This window comes from Morus notabilis, unplaced genomic scaffold (genome assembly GCF_000414095.1).
Source record: "Morus notabilis unplaced genomic scaffold, ASM41409v2 C11411428, whole genome shotgun sequence".
Classification (NCBI taxonomy): domain Eukaryota; kingdom Viridiplantae; phylum Streptophyta; class Magnoliopsida; order Rosales; family Moraceae; genus Morus; species Morus notabilis.
In genome coordinates, this window is record NW_010387004.1 from 1 (window position 1) to 1,419 (window position 1,419).

General features: G+C 39.0%; 1 protein-coding gene across 1 annotated transcript; it reads right to left on the reverse strand.

Annotated features, from left to right (window-relative positions):
• Positions 1 to 13: 13 nt before the first annotated feature.
• Positions 14 to 1,416, reverse strand: LOC112095148 (lysine-specific demethylase JMJ25-like; the record flags this gene model as incomplete). The annotated part of the gene is made up of 5 exons (XM_024176827.1): positions 14 to 576; positions 696 to 750; positions 857 to 989; positions 1,118 to 1,217; positions 1,298 to 1,416. Coding segments are annotated over 5 exons (970 nt in total), but the record flags the coding sequence as incomplete, so codon positions are not given.
• Between the last annotated feature and the right edge of the window lie 3 nt (positions 1,417 to 1,419).

Sequence of the window (1,419 nt, forward strand, 5' to 3'; positions counted from 1 at the left end):
GAAACCGATGAACTATCAAAAACCTGGTTAACAATGATGGGTTCACCTCTGGCCCAATGCTTTCTAAAATCACCAATTCCGCCTGATTTAATATCTTCAGATGTGGGGCAGAACAAGAAATTATCACTGTCATCCTCCCTATGAGCATATTGGCAGTGTCTATGATCATTAAACTCAGTTTTCTCCAGTAAGCCATCATTGTATACCCTACATCCACTCACCATTTCCTCCACATTTTTCACCAGTTTTGCAACCCAATTCATCTTAAAAATGCGGCTTAAATTCAATGATGGATATCCACAGCCACCATAATCCTTTGGGGGACATGGAATGCTGCCATCACCATTCGCTTTCCAATCAGGAAACTTGTCTGAAAAGTTTTGTTTGACTCTTGGTATTTTCGGTTGCTCCAACAAGGTTTCCATTTCTTGAATTCCACCAATCTTATTATCCACAACTCCATTAATACAAGGCGTAGATGCTTCCTGAAGATCTCTACAGCAACTAAGACACAGATCGTACGAGCAATTGGCACAATGCCTATGGTAATCAATAATAGGAATCCGGCAAAAATTGCTGCAATAAGCAACACCAGAATCAAATAAAGTCGTGATCGGAAACTCTTGGACACAATTGAAGGTCGAACAACACAACATAAAACAAAATGAAATAGCTCATCAATGTTGAAAAGGTACCAGCACATCTGTTCATCTGCATTCAATCTTGTCCTGGCAAGATCTATTTCAGTTCCTGAAAGAAAACACAATATGCAGACAAAATGGTTAAAACATGTCGAGATGGTATTTAGAATGAAAGTCAAAATCAAAATTCTGTTGGAAAATCAAATGCATCTCACCACGGAGCATCTTCTCCAGCTCTACTTCAGAACACTGCTCATGGTGGATTTGCTTAACAACCGGAAGCACTGAAGACAGCAGACTATGGAGATACTGTAGTTTGTCTAAAGCAGGGATCTCTCTTATCCTTACCTACAATAGAGACAGACACAACAAACCACTGACAGATTAGCAGTTTATGTCAATAGCAAATTGGTGCATGTGTTTCACAGGCTTTTGAAACCGAGTAATCAAAAGAATAGAAAACCTTTAATCCATACCTTTATCATATTATCTCCACGAAGGCAAACTTTACAATTGCAAGTACCACGACATGCAGGGCATATTCTTTGAATATCTTCCAGTGAGATGTCTGGGTACCTAATAGGTGAAAGATATATACTAAGCACACAAGTAAACACGTAAAGAAAAGTAGTTTTGTTAAGATAATTTAGCCTCACCATGTAGAGACACAGCTATCACAGTACCCTCTTCGATTACATTTAAAACACCAAATAACGTTATCTCTCTTACTCCTTCGGCACTGATGACAAGTTTGACCACCAGTCTCTTCAGAGGATTC